This window comes from Xenopus laevis, chromosome 4L (genome assembly GCF_017654675.1).
Source record: "Xenopus laevis strain J_2021 chromosome 4L, Xenopus_laevis_v10.1, whole genome shotgun sequence".
NCBI classification, from domain to species: Eukaryota; Metazoa; Chordata; class Amphibia; order Anura; family Pipidae; genus Xenopus; species Xenopus laevis.
In genome coordinates, this window is record NC_054377.1 from 112,494,251 (window position 1) to 112,509,861 (window position 15,611).

The 15,611-nt window shown below is 41.4% G+C and overlaps 1 protein-coding gene across 1 annotated transcript; it reads right to left on the reverse strand.

The window, feature by feature from the left end:
• Positions 1–1,873: 1,873 nt before the first annotated feature.
• Positions 1,874–12,923, reverse strand: LOC108714473 (mitochondrial glycine transporter). Its single transcript, XM_018258756.2, has 6 exons — positions 12,595–12,923; positions 9,252–9,333; positions 7,146–7,325; positions 6,278–6,446; positions 5,613–5,779; positions 1,874–3,882 (listed from the first exon to the last, which is right to left on the reverse strand). The coding sequence occupies exons 1-6, from the start codon at positions 12,780–12,782 to the stop codon at positions 3,760–3,762; spliced, it is 909 nt and encodes a 302-aa protein (XP_018114245.1). The 5' UTR covers positions 12,783–12,923; the 3' UTR covers positions 1,874–3,759.
• Positions 12,924–15,611: the final 2,688 nt, after the last annotated feature.

The following is a 15,611-nucleotide window of genomic DNA, read 5'->3' on the forward strand; positions in this document are numbered from 1 at the left end:
TATAAATTTGTAGCCTTATGGAGGATTTGTTTTTTTTAGATGGAGTCAGTGACCCCCATTTGAAAGCTGGAAAGAATTAAAAGAAAAAGGCAAATAATTAAAATGAAAAAAAACTACCAAAAATAAATAGTGAAGGCCAGTTGAAAATTTGCTTAGAATTAGCCATTCTATAAAATACTAAAAGTTAAATTAAAGGTAAATCACCCCTTTAACTCAAAGGCAAACAACCCCTTGAAACAATATATTGATAGACACCTCCAGATAACATAACTCCTTACAGAAATAGTGCATTTAAAACTTACTTGTCTTGCTTAACTCATTCTTTGCAAATGGAAGGACGGTATTAGCACACTGTAAATTACTGACAACTGGGTAACATTGCAATTTATGCTCACATATGTAGTTTGCTGCATGGATTTTCTCAGGTCTGTATTACAGTTTTCCCAGGTGCTAGTCATGAATAGGTTTTTTTTCTCATAGCAGGATACTTACTGATGACCAAACCTAATACTATTCATATATCTGGATGCTGTTTTTGTAGCACATACCTGAATATCCAATCACTATTTCATTGCCACAAGTTCATTTTAAAATATGGATGTGGCATATGTCACGTGAATAGTTCAGTTCACATAGTATAGTAACCAGCAGCCAGGATGAGACCAAGCAAAAAAGACTCTTGATGCTAAGATGTAAGGTAAGGCCTTGCTTTAGGGCTCTTACTGACGCGTGGTTGAAGCTGCGCTCCCCTGCGTTCCATTTTCATGTGTTCAGCTGCAGGGGAGCACAGGAATAGACGCATTTAGCTTTTTTCAATGGGGCTGTACTCACACAGGCGCGTGTAGGCACCGAATGCAGGTTGAACTGCAACATGCTGCATTTTTCCTGCGTTCGGCGCCTACACGCGCCTGTGTGAGAACAGCCCCATTGAAAAAAGCTAAATGCATCTATTCCTGCGCTCCCCTGCAGCTGAACGCATAAAAACAGAACGCAGGGGAGCGCAGCTTTAACCGCTCGTCAGTAAGAGCCCTTATAGCAGCAATGTATTATGGGCTAAACACAGTATAACTACCTTTCTATTTGGTCCAATTATTCAGATGATTGCACAAATGTTGAAACAGCAGGAAGTGAAGAGGAGCCTAATCACTTCCTCACCTGCAGCTGAGAACCGATTAATACCCATACTACATAGATGTCAGTTGGGTTCAGTGTGGTGTGGGTATAAGTTTGACCAGCTTTAGTCTCTACCAGATATAACAGACATTCAGAGACAGTATATATAATTTGCTGTAAAGCACTCATGTTTGCAGAACTAACCATTAGGCTATGGCCACACACCTGTTGTTTAAACTCAAGTTGAGATACAGGCATTCCAACCCTTTGCTTTTGTGTCTCCACTGACAGGCACCGTGTTAACTAGTGGGGAAACACACGGATTGGAAGCAGGAATGTGCAAGTATGAGCGAGTATTCATTGTGTCAAAATCCTCTCTGTGTCTGCAAGCAGGCGGATGCAGTGCATGTGGAGACACGGAAAGTGAGTCGGCTGCGGCTTAAAAGGAGACAGAAATGTATTTATCAATATACTTACATTAAACTTCTCTTTAAATTAAACTCCTTTTAAGATATTAATGTTAATCTGCCATCTAATATCACCAGCAGAGAGCACTGCCCCTCTTGCTTTTGCAGGCAAGTTCCTGCATTCTGCTCGAAATCCAACTTTAGCACAGGTCAGAGTGCTGAGCCAGTCAGATGATGAACAGCTATAAAAGCTCCCTGCACTGCAGACAATGTTCTTTGTTAAGCAATACATTCATTCAAGAGTGTTACCCAATCACAACTATCCATATACAGACACTACAAAAAGACCTGGACACTGGTGAATCGGGATATTTATTGTGAATGAAGGTAAAACCATGCACTTAGCCCACAATACCAAACAGGTTGATTGTAGATTACATGGAATGTAGTCAATTCAAAGATGGACAGAGATTTCAAGTTAAAAGTTAAAAGTCGAACAATTCCATTTTTGTTTTTATTATTTACATATTCTTTGTTCTCCAGCTCTTGGAATCTGCTTGCTCGGAATTGATTACCTAAGCAACCAGGGAACAGATTAATGTCAGAATGAAAGAAAAAAAACTGAATATAAAAAAAGTAATTCTAGCCTCACAGCGCAATCGTTTTTTGGCAGTCAGGTTAACAAACCTATCCAGATGATATTGTTTAGACTGGGGATACTGTGTAATTATCCCAACAAATTCAGATTTACTTAATATTCCAGTTTACGCAAGGACATACCTTCACATGTGACACAACAGAAAGGCAATTGAGGGTAGAATTTTTACAATGAATACTAATGTACTGGCAGATGCAACAGACTGTTTCACAAAACAGTTTCATATTTTTAGATACAGACATAGTAAAATTGAGTGACTGGTTTAGTGATCACCACTGGGCCACAATTAAAGGGGTGGTTCACCTTTGAGTTAACTTGAAGACCAATTACAAAGTTGCTTAGAATTAGGCTTTCTATAACATACTAAAAGTTATATGAGCCACCCATTTAACTGCCCCCCCTCCCTGAACATGTACCTAAAATATTTCTAACATATTTGTGCAGAGTAAGCGTAGGAGTTCATGGGCGCCACGCGCCATCCTCTTGATCTTCGGATTTCTTCGGCAATTTGCGGCACATTCGCAGTTGGTATGGACTGGAAGACTGCTCATGCGTGTCGGAAATTACAGATGAAGACTGGCAATCAGAAAGATGGCGCCCGCTGCGCTTACTCTGCATCGATAGGCGAGAAATATTTTAGGAATATTTTCAGGGCTATTGAAGTATGCGTGGGGGGAACTATCTAGGTTAGTAGGTAGGGGCTTTTTTTTAATTGGGGTGTCGATTTTTCTCATTTAAATATCTTGTGACTTTAGACCACTGGACAACTGAAGGTTGCTGCATTTTTTTTTAAATTTTGTTAATGTGCATATGCAAATTAGGGGTTGTATTTAATTTGGAATTCGTTAATACTGGGAATGAAATCTTATATATTTTACAATAAATACACTGAAGCAAGTCTATAAAAATATATTCACGTGCCGCTTCTAAAGGAGGGATGTGCATGATAAATGGGGAGTTTAGCTTGGGGCAAGAGTATCTAAGTAGGGATGCATCGAATCCAGGATTCGGTTCCAGATTCGGCTGAAACCTTGTGTCTGGCCAAACCAAATCCTTAAAATCATGTGACAAACCAAGGAAGTAAAGTTTTTGAATATGCTTATAAGTGGTTTCCAGGTTAAATAAGACTGTTGCATTTATACAATTTCTTTAAATATTATGAAGTATAAGCTGCCCTCATGCTCTCTGCTTGCTTACCACGTAGGTCTCAAAAATCATCACATCAATATGGATGATTTAGGAGCATTAATTTTCAACAAACATGCCTTTGATAATTATATTTAAATAATGCTTGTATTTAGAGCATTTGTAAAAAAATAGGGTCCTTTGTCATATTCTATTGATGCACAAAACAGAAATTGCGCTTCAGGATTTTTCTTTTGCAAGTTAATCCATCAAAATACAGATTTAGTAAGTGTCAAGGCATTTTGTATCTTCTTCGCTGGAGAACTCGTTTGAAGAAGTGGTTCTGCTTCGCTCATATTCCTGCACTTCAGACATCTTATATTCTTGCACTTCAGACATCACTGGTCCAATGGCCCCTGGCCCATTCAGAGGTTCTCTTAAATAAAGTTGCACAATTCAGGACTTCAATCCCATTTTCTCCATCATCTGTTCATACACTGTCCAAGCCATGGCTGCCATAAGTGTTCTCCGTAGAGCGCGGGGGACTCCTCCTTGGAAAAATCCAGTTAGGCCGTGGGTCTGCGTAAGAAAAAACGAATTAATCTACTTTGTGTAGGGCTTTATACACATTGTGTGCTTAATGCACCTTATTGTGCCATGGCTTTAGTAAGAAGTCCTACTTGACTTAACACTTATGGGAAACTTGCACTGACACTTTAAGCGATACATACGAGTCACTCCATAGCACTGGATGCCGATTTCCATTCACTGTGAATGGTTGGGCGAGTGAAGTTTGAGTGTTTTGTCCCCCTTCTGTGGGCTTACAAAACTTTGTCAACAAATGCTCAAAATCACCTGGTCTAGGATACCGTGAACATTTTCTTACTGATCATATTCATTAAACATCACGTGGAACCTAAATTATGGCTATTTCCAGCAGATAACAGTGGGTTGCAACTTAGCTTGCTTTCTGTCATTTGTAATATATATGATACAAGTATGGGATCTCTTATCCAGAAACCGGGTCTGAACTATGGAAATGCCATCTCCCAAGCAAAAAATAAAATTTTAAATCTTTTTTCTCTTTAATAAAAAAACAAAATAAATGCAATGTAATTGTAATTGCTGTTAATGTTTTGTTATATTAGCTATATGGTTAACTGCAAGGTACAAGACTTCAATCGAGATTTATAAGCAGGATATTCATAAGCCACAGTGGCTGTTTTCCCTACTTTTTGTACGATTGGCCTGCATTATGAGTTAATTTTCAGTGAACACAAGCTGCTGTCTCATTATGGCTGCTTATCAGAAGCAGGGGTTATGCCGTTGTCATGTGATGGGAGTGGCAAAAAAGTGCCTTAGATATGGAAGAAAGTGAGAGCGGCTTGTAGCTTCAAAGGCCACACACACACACACACACACAGGAAGACAATTATGTAGTAATCCTTTTATAGAGAAAGCTCACATTATAACTTCAGCACGTTAAAATTACAAAATAAACAGGTAGTGTTTCAACTGGTCATTATTATTTATTTCAAGGTTTTTTTCTTTTTTTAATTTGACTAGAAAGCTGCAGAATAAATAAAAAAAATGTAAGAATGAAGACAGCTGCATAATTTCATCTTCTTCCCTTATTGCCTGTATCAGTGCTGGTCAAATTCTTAGGGAAGGAGGGGAGGGGTAGGCAATGAGCCTTCAGATTTCTTTTTGGTAGAAAAGTAGGGCCTTTGGTTCTGAAGGGCCAACCAGAATACAAGCTCTTGCTATATAATCACACCCCCATTTCCAGCCATCTACTTTTTCTTCTGATCACTTTTTGTTCCTATTTCTCTTTCTTTATATAATATGTTTTACATTCAACTGTCTCTCCACTATCTCATTAAACTCTACCACTTCATGTTATCTGCAGGTTAGATGTATACACCTTTAGAATAGCAATATTTATGAGGGCTTATTTCAAAATATGATTCAAGACACTTCCAAAATAACAATGTATCAAACCACTCTATAGTTTTATTGTACAGTACACAAAATTCAGCGAGGATTGTGCTACAAATTATATTATTAAGCGCCATGATGATGACATCAATAAGTGTGCACACTACATAAATAAAAATCCACGAGTCATATAAAGCCAGGCAAGAAAAACAACATTCAAAAATATCAGCCCTAAAAAAAAAAACAAAAAAACCACACATTCTAGTTATTCTCAAATATGTATATCAATTTGCTTTCCCTTAAAAAACAGACTCCACACAGCTAAGCAACAGACACCTGATATGTAAATGGGCTGCACCCTGGAAACTTACCCGGTAGATGTTAAGTGCAACTTGTCCTGTCCAATGGTACTTTTTATTGGAGAGCTGCATGTGAGTCTTTATGACATCCGCAGGTTGAGTGGCCACAGATGCTAGGATACCAGCCACAATACCACAGCTGAAGTTCAAAACAGGGCTAAATAATGGATCAATCTGATCTAAATAAGAGAAGAAATGTCATTTACTTTTTTGGACCCTAGTAGAGTCTGTCCAACCGGTTCAAAAGAAAAAGGATGCTGTATTTATGTACAGTATGTTTGGAAGGCCTATTAGTTTTTCCACTATGAATAAACAGCAGCTAGCTTACGTGGTCCCCAAGCTGCTGGTGACCCTGAGAGGTGTTAGTCTAGAGACACCTGAAAATTGAGCAGGAGAAGAATAATGAACCAATTAGTACTATTCGGTGTATTGGTGAACTCGTACAGCAGTCCTAAGCAATATAATATTTATAAAAAAAAAAATATAAACACACAGATTTCGGTTGACAGAATGCATGTACAGTTTTCCTCAGCAGCAGATATTGTTGGGAATGGTCATTTTATTCTGAGTGCACCCCAAATCAGTAACACAGCCTTAAATTTAAAAATAAGTTAAAGAATATTACTTTATTACACAGTACAACATAAAGACAACATAAAGAGCAGATATTAACTCACCATGTGGCGCAAGCTTTTTGGCCCTAGTATAAAACATTAAGTAGATCCCAGAAAATGGAGCGTCTCGCATGAGAGTTGCAGTAAGCCCACTGAAAAGGCCGCGTGGACCCTCAGTCTTGTAGATAGCCTTCAGTGCACCATACACACTGTTATAACCATATTTGCCGCTCTGTAAACAAGTCCAGTGGTACTAGTTAGTCTGCGGTAATTGTAAACATTGAATTTGCAGTTTAAAAGGCAACATTTTTAGCAATAACTACAGGATTTAATTAGCTTGCCATGAGAACTTTCTGCCATCCTGAACACACCAAAGAACACAGTGACTGCAGGAACTCAAACAACAGCATGGTGTATCTGAGGGAAATCTGCAGACATTGCTCAAGCGGGAGTTTCTGAATAGAGGTTTGCCTGTCACACCTACAGATTTCCTGCAGGTCACTATGGGGTTTTGGCCTGATTGGTAGTCAAAATGCCTTTTGTGCCTTTATCCATATACTGGCCACACACTTCAAGAGCTACTCTTTTAATGGGGGTCAGCAACTGAGCACATCTTTGCCTGATTTGGCCACCCAGATAGATTAGACCCTGGGCTGACAATCAGATCATGAGGGACCTTTGAAGACAAAAGCACTTGACAAAGGGACCATTGAGAGAACCCCACTCATGTTTGGCTGAGTGCAACCAGATACTTATTAGGGAAGCCCCATACACCTGAAGACAATAATGGTCTGTGAATGGCCAGTTTTATTTGTTGGATCCATGTTGAATGCAGGTTTATGCTGCCTCTTTAAACCAGTGACCATACAATTTAACCTAAATTCAATTCAAGGTCCATTTAAATCACAGTTGGGATTTGCAGTCAGCTTACCTCATAGCGAGTCTTCACAACAGTAAAGGGCAGCATGCATACAGCAGCCACTGTCCTGGACCCTGCTCCCAACATAACAGACTCCAAAGGCTTGGGGTCCCGCTCTGAGAAAAAGTGGTGCTTCAATGTATAGAGGGTGCTAAAGTAAAGTCCGACCCCAGGGATACAGCGCAGAAAGGACTGTGGTAGGCAAAGAAAAGGTACACAGTTTTACTGCATCAAAGCTTTCAATCTTCAAATGAAATGCTATAATTAAGAAACAATAAATCTAGATTGGTTAGTGTCACTGAGACAACAAAGCCGAAATTGAGAATGAAGGGTGCATCCCAATTAGAGGGGAAATTGTGTCCCAAGCATAAAGACACTAAGCTGCTACATTGTTCACACCACAGACTTAAAGTGCCCGTATTGTTCACCTCATACAAACTGCTGGAGGGGCACCAGCATTGTGTCACTGTATGTAGCACAGTATGAACTGTTCATCTAAAGCTGGCCATACATACAGAGATCTGAAGTTGGCAATAACAGGCTGATCCAATTGGCCAAATGATCGGATCACAAGTAGAATATGGGTTGTCGGATTGAGGGCCGATGCTGTCCTCGATCAGATGTGATTTTTTAACCTGTCTGATCTTCATCTTTCAGATGGATATTGATCAGGGAAGCCAGTCAGACCTTTAGAGTGATCCTGTTTCCCCGTCTCCTACTCTATTCTGCCTGCCCCATGCTCCCTGTGTGTACCATACTCTGCCTGCCCCATACTCCCTGTGTGTGCCATATTCTGCCTGCCCTATGCTCCCTGTGTGTGCCATACTCTGTCTGCCCTATGCAGAGCCGGGCCAACCCGGCCAGGCGCCCTAGGCAACCTGGCTGGCCACGGCGCCGGCTTAATGTGTGCTGAATTGCGCATGCGCGAGACTACGCGCCAGCGCGAGACTACGCACCAGCGCGTATGCGCTTTAGCGCACATTACTAGCGGCGGCCAGGAAGACACAGGACCGGACATGGGGTAGGCGAAAGAGCAGGTAAGTGCCTGGCGCCCCCTTAGCTTTGCGCCCTAGGCACGTGCCTACTCTGCCTACCCCTAGTTCCGGCCCTGGCCCTATGCTCCCTGTGTGTGCTATACTCTGCCTGCCCTATGCTCCCTGTGTGTGCCATACTCTGCCTGCTATATGCTCCCTGGGTATCCTATACTCTGCCTGTGTGTGCCATACTTGGCCTGCCCTTATACTACTTGTAGGACGCAAGCCTGGTAGGATTTGTTCTAGGGGTTTCTCAGCATTTGGAAATCACCCCCTGAATTCTTTCCCCTCTAGAAATAGCGAACGCACATGCAGAGTGAGCGCAGTGGAGCTCACAGACGCCATCTTTTTCTCTTCAGTAATCTTCGTGTCTTCATCTACCCTTTCGGCAGGAAGAATGCTACAACTGGGCATGCGCCAATACAGCGTTCACTTCACGAAGATTACAGAAGAGAAGAAGATGCAACCCCGTGAACTCCTCTGCTATCACTCTGCATGTGCGGTCGCTATGTCTAGAGGGGACAGAATTCAGGGGTAAGACTGTGCAGGGGAGAAGACAGAGGGGGCCAGCGGAGGGGGGGGGGCAATGGGTATTTGCTGTACTTCACATGGCAGTGGGAATAAGTTCCATTAGTACCCACTGCCATGTTTCAGTACAGGAAATGAAAATCTCTGTTTGATGTAATTTTCCTTTTTCCTGTACTTCACATGGCAGTGGGTACTAATGGAACCTATTCCCACTGCCATGTTTCAGTACAGGAAATGAAAATCTTGGTAAGTATGATTTGATTTTCCTTTATATCACAATGGGGGGTTTTGTTCTCCTTTAACTAGCAACATATGCATTGGCAGTTGACATTTTCAAACCTGCCTGATCAATAAACAGACCAATATCCTAGCTACATAGATACTGAGATCATCTAGACAGAACACATGCAAAATACAGCCAGGGAGACAGGTAAGCAACTAACTGCCCAAAGGGTATGTTGTCCCTTGTTACATATATGCACATTATTTATTTCTATTTCTCTGTAACACAGTACTGTACAATACCTTTAGGTTGTGTGTAGTGCATGCTACTTACAGGGGAAACGCCTTTCCATAGTCCTAAAATATTCTCATTCCGTACAACCTTAATTAAAAGGTTTAGCATTCGAGGACGGCTCCTGCAGTGATACAAACATTAGTAAGTCCATTTGAAATTAGACTGATAGCTTTAAAATAGTACTTCTGTTATGTTCCATGTGGCAACATATAAAAGAAGACTACTAGTAATGTCTACTGAATTCATTAGGGACTGCTTACCTTAGTACATAAACACCCAGTGCTATTTAGGCAGGTGCATACAGTAACTCACCCTTCAGGGCATCTAATTGGCCTGTAGACCAAATGGATGGACAAAACTGGCCATATACACAATGACCCAATGCTATTGTTCTGCTTATTTGGGGCAGCAGCCCAAGCAATTGGAACTCCAGGAAGAGCGGGTGCTAGTCTTTCACCTGTGTGCCCGGATGTGCCACTACCTTCCCTTATAGGTTGGGGCTCAAATGCCCCATGCTGTTTATGGTGGGGCTCCACTAGCCCCTTTAATATAATGTAAAAGCTTCTGGCAGTGCAGTTACATTTAGGAATGAATAATTCTAAACCCATTTTTGACACCTAGATTGAATTGGGTCACCTGAGGAAAAGTTAAGAAACCTTTAAATTGGGTGGTTCACTTTTAAGTTGACCTTTAGTATGATATAAAATTTGCGAATACTAAGCAACTTTTCAATTTGTCTTCATTTTTTTTTTAGTTTTTGAATTATTTTGCTTTCTTCTGACTCTTTTGTGCTTTCAAATGGGGGTCACTGATCCCATCCAAAAAACATTCTCTGTAAGGATATAAATGTATTGTTATAGCTACTTTTTAGAACTCATCTTTCTATTCAGACCCTCTCCTTTTCATATTCCAGTCTCTTACTCAAACCAGTGCATGGTTGCTAGGGTAATTTGGACCCTGGCAACCAGATTGCTGAAACTGCAAAGAAGGGAAATGCTGACTAAAAAGCTAAATAACTCAAAAACTACAAATAATAAAAACCAATTGTAAATAGTCTCAGAATACAACTCTACTTTAGTTTTAACTAGTTCAGTTAACTTTTAGTATGATGTAGACAGTAATACTCTTAGACAATTTGCAATTGGTCTTCATTTGCAATCTTTCATAGTTTTTCCGTCATTTAGCTTTTGCTCAGCAGTGGTTTGAATGAGAGACTGTAATACGAATAGGAGAAGGCCGCAATAGGAAGATAAGTAAGAAACGGTAAAAAATATTAAAGTTGTAGCTTTAGGGCTCTTACACATGGGCAGTAGACACAGTCAATTTTGTGAAGGGGTCTACACACACACACACACTTAAGTGCCAAACGCAGGTGGGACGCAGCATGTTGCATTTCATCTGCATTCGGCGCATACATACTTCTGTGTGAGTATAGCCCCCTTCAAAATAATTGAGTGTGTCTACTCCTGCACTCAAAGGAAGAAAGTGCAACGCAGGGGAGCGCAGGAAAAACTGCCGTGTGTAAGAGCCCCAACAGAGGAATAGTTTTTAGCTGCCGGGGTCGATGACCCCTATTTAAATACTGGAAAGAGGCAAACAATACAAAAACGAAGAAATGATGGAGGCCGACTGCAAAGTTGCTAGGGATAGTACCTTATAAACCATACCAAGGGGTGAACCAACCCTTTAAAGCAGTGGCTACCCCTTGCAGCTGCAAACTTTAGTTAGGACACCCCTTAGTTCATAAGGGGCCTGAACCCAGTAAGTCTGGAAACATTCTCTTCAGTGTGTGCCAGGTTAATTCTAGTTGTTCCCAGTGGTTATTTAGAAGTTTTTGGGCCCCACAGCAAAATCATTTTAGATCCTGACACACAGTGTAAAGGGGTAGTTCACCTTTTAAAATGATGTAGTATTGTTATTCTGAGACAATTTGCAATTGGTCTTTTTTGGGGGTTTTCACATTATTTAACTTTTTTGTTCAGCAGCTCTTCAGTTTAGATTTTAGAGTAGATCTTGTCCATCTCAACCTTGCAACTAGGCAGTGTTTAAAAACTCTTATTCATCCTCCCATCTCATTTTAAACAGTGACACACGCCAAGATTCAGGGTGATTAAGTCGCCCAGCGACAAATCTCTTCTTCGGGCGACTAATTTCCCAGAACTGCCGTAGGGTAAGTCCACGCAAGGCGTGACGTGTGATTAGTGCCGGCGATTTTTCATTTTAGCTGGCACATATTCAGGGAGGATGTTTGGGGAGATTGGTCACCACAAAAACGAGGCAATTAGTCGCTAGGCGACCAAATCTCCCCAAAACACCCTATGTGGCCTGACCCTTACCGCCAGCTAGAATGTAAATCAACGGCGGGATGGCACTTGGTACATTTTGTTTTCCGAAGTCGCGGGAACTTGCCTCACGAAGGAAACTTCGGAAAGCCGAAACGATCTGAGTGCCATCCCGCCGGCGATTTACATTCTAGCCGGCGGGAAGGCAGTTCGGGGAGATTAGTCGTCCGAAGAAGAATCGATTTGTCGATGGGCAACTAATCTCCCGAAATAGCAGAGTGTGCCCTGGCCCTTAAAGGATTTGTTCAGTGTAAAAATAAAAACTGGTTCAATAGATCGGCTGTGCAAAATAAAAAATGTTTCTAATATAGATACTTAGCCAAAAATGTAATGTATAAAGGCTGGAGTGATTTGATGTATAACATGTCAGTCAGATCACTACTTCATGCTTTTCAGCTCTCTTGGTTTACACTGACTGGTTACCCTGGCTACCAAGCAGTAACCAATCAGAGACTTGAGGGGGGCCACATGGGTCATATCTGTTGCTTTTGAATCTGACCTGGATGCTGAGGATCAATTACAAACTCACTGAACAGAAATGTACCATGTGGCCCCCCTTCAAGTCGCTGACTAACTCAGGGTTATAGAGCTGAAAAGCAGGAAGTTGGATTCTGGCTGTTTTATTAGACATCTGTTCACTCCAGCCTTTATATATTACATTTTTGGCTAACTAACTATATTAGAAACATTTTTTATTTTGCACATCCTATCTATTTACAGTTTTTATTTTCACACTGAACTATTCCTTTAAACAAAGATATGTAATAAAAAGTAACGACAACAATAAAATTGTATCTGAACATAACAAGTGTGTTTTGGCTGCAGGGACCAGTGACCCCCATTTGAAAGCTGGAAAAAGGCAGAAAAAGAGAAGAAATCATTTAAAAACTGTGAACAAAAAAGAAGACCAAGTGAATAGTTGCTAATACCAAGACATTCTATAAAATACTGAAGTTAAAGGTGAACTACCCAATGACATCCAGTGGTTAGATACACAGATACAAGACTTGTACATAAATAGGTGCAGGGAGAGTAGGTACCCGGCAGCGCTGGCAGACAGCTGGTGAGCCTGAATTCGAGTCTTGACCAGATCCAGCGGCTGGAATAGAAGAGTAGAACAAGTGCCGCTCAGGGAACCGCACACAAAGGCCTTAAACACCGGGTGCATTTGGGAAACTCTGTTACTAGGCACGAGGGAATCCCCCGCCACTACAAGCGCGTTAGACATCCCGGTGCGTTATAGCGTTTCATCTCCTGCACTTGCCGGTGAACTGACAACCAGCGTAATCCGGAACACAGGGCATGGCATTTCAGCGCACATCACTGTCCCACCTCCAGTTACCAATCAGAATGTGGGCCGGAATGCATTGTCTTATCAGAGGTTCCTTTTTATGGGAAGCCAATCGCAAAGAGCTGCTGGTGGGAGGGGCCCAATCAACAGCCTAGACGTAGTGCTGGGGGCGTATCATTCGGCAAGGCTTGTTTACTGGTAGATGGACTGAAAGAAGCTTCTGATTGGTTAATATGTTGAGTCTTCCCGGTTGGATTTGTGTAACTTCCTTATGCATCTTTGTGATCTTCATGTGCTGTGATGCTTGCCTGGATGTTTAAATAGATACACAGAAACGAAAGGACCTGTTGAATAAAAAAAGTAGTTCCCCCATACTCCCACTATACATACTGAGGTGAACCTAATTGTGATTACGTCATGTCCTGGTTTAAACTAGGCCCTGACATTTCAAGTACACTGAGGCATTTTGCAGAAAGGACATAAGGCAACGTGGCGTCGAAAGCAATCAATGGCAACATGTTTGTCCTTTTCAAGGTATCACTGACATTGCCCTAATCAGGATAAGATCAGACAGACTCAGCTGCAGTTGCTTGTGTGAAGCAAAAGGGGGGATCCACAAGCAAGTCATTGATGTTGTAGAGAACAGATAATTCAGCTGGGCTGAGGATCACGTGAGTGTATTTCAAAGCAGTAATTATGATGACATCTCTTGGTCCTACGGTTGCCACCTTTTCTGGAAAAAAAATACCGGCCTTCCTATATATATATTTATCTTTTTTCCCTATCAATAACATTGGCATTATTTTTACTGGCCAGGCTGAGGTGGCAACCCTACTTGCTCCTCCTGCACTGAAAGGAAATGTAAACCCTTTAAAACAATTCATGTAAAATTGCTCAAGAGCACTTTTCTAATTTAATAATAAAACTGCTGTTTAGAAAATTTGATGCTGCTAATATAAGTAAATTGAAGCAACATCATCATCTGCTGGGAACTTCTTTTGACTTGGCCTGGAGGCAAAAAAGGGAAAAGTCTTCTGATGTTGCTGTGCTTAGAAAAGAGTTGGGGAGCATATGTTCCCCCAGGGCTGGAACTAGGGGGATCCACGGGCCGGTGGGTTCGGGCTGACCTCGCACCCCCCTTTCTGGGTCCCCACCCACAACAACTTCTGGGTGGAACTTTTATAGATGCGCGCCTGCCCCTTTTGTGACATTATCTGTGGGGTTAGTGTATAAAAGGAACCTGGAATTCGGGTCGGAGCAGGAAAATCCCGACCCGCACATCACTACTCTCCTTCCTCTACTAACCTCTGTTTCGGGCTTGTGCGCATGGGGGAAGAAGGGGTGACGTGACCAGCAGGGTTGTCTATGGCACCCGGCACTATGTTCCCCTATTCTTTTATAAGCAGAGCATCTTCAGCAGCAGTGTTGCCCCCGCCACGTAAACCACATACCTTGAACTTCCTGCTTACAGCTGGGGGAAGTAGGCCAGGGAGCACACTCAGTTATTAGAATTATTAGACACGGAGCACCAGCAGGCATAAAACTCGTATTTTATTGAGTCTTCATTAAAAATTAGAGCAGGACATGTATCCCACGCTTGACGCATTTCGTGGACTAGGCCACTTTCACAAGAGCAGGACCCACCAGGTTTTTTCAGGTGTTATGCTGGCCCAATCCAACACTGTTCAGAAGGCTTCCCTCTTATGAAATTTTCTCCCAACTGCCGGGGCTGTTGGAAGAACTGACCAGCATATGGTACTGTTGTTTTAAGTCCATTATTTTAACACTATATAAATTGCCAATATCTTAGCTAGAAGTAAAAATTGTTAATTGCAAAAGTGTCTAGAAGAGCCACTCTGCATTTGTTTGTTTTGAGCCTTTACATTTCCTTTTAGGCCATATCTAATCCATCCTTTAAGCCAGGGATCCCCAACCTTATGAACCCGTGAGCAACATTCAGAAGAAAAAGGAGTTGGGGAGCAACACAGACTTGTAAATTGTTCTTGGGGTGCCAAATAAGGGCTGTGATTGGTCATTTGGTAGCCCCTATGTGGATTGTCAATCTACATTCAGGTTCTGTTTGGCAGTAGACTTGGTTTTTGTACAACCAAAACTTGCCTTCAAGCCTGGAATTCAAAAATAATCGACTGCTTTGAGGCCACTGGGAGCAACATCCAAGGGGTTGGAGAGCAACATGTTGCTCACGAGCTACTGGTTGGGGATCACTGAAGTTTAAGCCAAATGAGTGAAATTTGTTCTGGATTTTGACTGGAAATAGTTCTATCTATTCTGGTAGAAGGGTGTCTGAGATAAAAGCAGAGAAGTCAGCAAAAGTTGTTACATAATCCTTCAACGTACTTTTATCTTACTTTTTTTGACTGTTCAGACTTGGTTTCAGACTTTCACCTCAACCAGCCTGTAGTTTTCTGGCAATTTACAAGAAATTACAGAGCTGTAATAGACAGCACAGTCATGAGAGAACAAATGGAATTCATAAGACCAGTAGTGGTTTATTTCAGCAAGTTCTCATAAAAGTCAGAGGCATCCATGATTGCACAACAGTCCATTCTGTCGTATTTTTCATATAAAATTATCAATGTCGGGAGTTATACGTTAATACAGAGCATTAAAGGAAAACTATACCCCCAAAATGAACACTTAAGCAACAGTTCATATCATATTAAGTGGCATATTAAAGAATCTTATCAAACTGGAATATATATTTAAGTAAATATTGCCCTTTTACATCTCTTTCCTTGAGCCACC

Coding starts and splice junctions, on each gene's coding strand:
- LOC108714473 (XM_018258756.2), bottom strand. CDS start 12,782: ATGTCTAACGCGCTTGTAGTGGCGGGGGATTCCCTCGTGCCTAGTAAC. Junction 9,334..12,594: donor CTGTCTGCCAGCGCTGCCGG/GTACCTACTCTC, acceptor GTATCACTGCAG/GAGCCGTCCTCGAATGCTAA. Junction 6,447..7,145: donor TTGTGAAGACTCGCTATGAG/GTAAGCTGACTG, acceptor ACTTGTTTACAG/AGCGGCAAATATGGTTATAA.